The sequence below is a fragment of the Lasiodiplodia theobromae genome, assembly GCF_012971845.1.
Source record: "Lasiodiplodia theobromae strain AM2As chromosome Unknown scaffold_111, whole genome shotgun sequence".
Taxonomy (NCBI): domain Eukaryota; kingdom Fungi; phylum Ascomycota; class Dothideomycetes; order Botryosphaeriales; family Botryosphaeriaceae; genus Lasiodiplodia; species Lasiodiplodia theobromae.
In genome coordinates this window covers 6,817-8,558 of record NW_023336302.1, presented here as the reverse complement: position 1 = coordinate 8,558, position 1,742 = coordinate 6,817, and the positions used below count along the sequence as shown (strand labels likewise).

The window sequence follows — 1,742 nt, the reverse complement described above, 5'->3', positions numbered from 1 at the left end:
ATGGCGGGGTCTCGGTGACGACGAGCGACGGGAATGTCGTCCATGGAAGCATTCTCGTTGGCGCAGACGGCATCCACAGCCGTGTGAGAACGCTCATGGCAGATGAGATTGCTAAGGCCCGGCCGGAACTTGCGAAAGAGCTCAATGAGGGTATATCCCCTCATAGAGGCGCTGCTGTGCGCTACTGAACAGAAGGTCTAGGATTTGTTGCCGAGTACAAGTGCATCTTCGCCATCTCCCACAACACCCCCGATGCTCCCTCCATGCCTGATGCTACGGTGCACAACGTCTACTACGACTACTGCTCGGCCATCTCCACCACTGGCGTTCCAGGCCGAGTCTTCTGGTTCCTCTTCGTCAAGCTACCAGAGGCAATCCGAACGCCGACTTGCCCGCGCTTTGGACAAGAAGACACGGAAAAGACCATTGAACAGTATGGTAGCAGAAACCCGGGGCCAACGTACACGATCAGAGATCTGTGGGACGCGCGGGTCAAGGCGACGATGGTTCCATTGGAGGAGGGAGTTCTGACGAAGTGGAGCCACGGTCATGTCGTTCTCGTTGGGGATTGCATCCACAAAGTAGGTCCCATGATCGCTACTTTACGGCAGGCTTGTGCTAAGTCGCCGGCAGCAGGCCACGGCCAACCCTGGACTTGGCGGGAATACCGCGTATGAAGGTATTGCGTGCTTTACCAATGGTCTTGTCCAGCTCCTCACATGTTCACCGGTTCCGTCGCTGGAGGAGCTTACAGCTTGTTTTCAGAAGTTCGAAGAGGTGCATCGCCCCAGAGCCGAATCCATCGTCAATATTCCGGGTATTATCACGCGGTACGAAGCTCAGGACACACGGTACTTGAAAGCGGCATCTCGCTGGTTGATTCCTTGCGTGAGTGACGTGTGCAAGGCCGATGCCTATGTTTCATCCTTTGCAAATGCGCCGTACCTCAACTATCTCCCAAACCCGGAAGTTGGGGTGGAATCTCCAGCTAAGCTGTGAGATGGCCCTCTACTACAGCAATCTTCAATTCTGTATTCAATAATTTCACCCAAGGGATGTGTACAATGTGAATTTACTAAGATTCTATTTGCTATGGCGACTTATATCATTCGCAACTATATACGGGCCCTTCATGCCTCTATATCACAAGTAACCTCTCGCAATTAGTCTCTTGTAGCCATGATTCCACCATCACAACCATCACCACCACAACTACCACAGCCATCACCCTTTCTTCGATCATCCCAGCTCCTAATTTCTTATCACGTGCGCTGTCCTGAGTGACCATGATGGACGAATAAGCGAGACGACTACGTAAACAACCCCGCAGGCGACCGCCCATCCTTAGGAGCTGCATCTCCGGCAGTCATCCTAAACAGAGCCTCAAAACCAAGAATCCTGAGCTGCCAAAGACCCATTAGGCCGAGCCAATAATCACCAGAGGGCACGAAGCAAAATAGATCTCCGACACTAGTAGACGGCCCACAACGGCCGTGCGACCCGGGAAAGCGGTTCCTGCACTGTGCCGCACGCGTATGCATGGCCCAAGCGTTGGCACAACCCGCGGTGTAGCCTCGGCGCCGCACAGACGCGATGTCGCTCAAGATTGCCCCTAGCACATCAAAGGGTTGAAAGGGACCGTGTCGCGGCCCCACCAGAAGCAGCCGCTCGTTGAAGGGACCGAAAGCAGGGTGCAGAAGCTAGAACATCTCTGACGCGATTCGAGTCAACGTACAGACGCT

The 1,742-nt window shown here is 54.1% G+C and overlaps 1 protein-coding gene across 1 annotated transcript; it reads left to right on the top strand.

The window, feature by feature from the left end:
- Positions 1 to 95: 95 nt before the first annotated feature.
- Positions 96 to 999, top strand: LTHEOB_13035 (Monooxygenase FAD-binding protein; the record flags this gene model as incomplete). Its single annotated transcript, XM_035509969.1, has 3 exons — positions 96 to 150; positions 202 to 581; positions 634 to 999. The coding sequence occupies 3 exons, from the start codon at positions 96 to 98 to the stop codon at positions 997 to 999; spliced, it is 801 nt and encodes a 266-aa protein (XP_035375178.1).
- Positions 1,000 to 1,742: the final 743 nt, after the last annotated feature.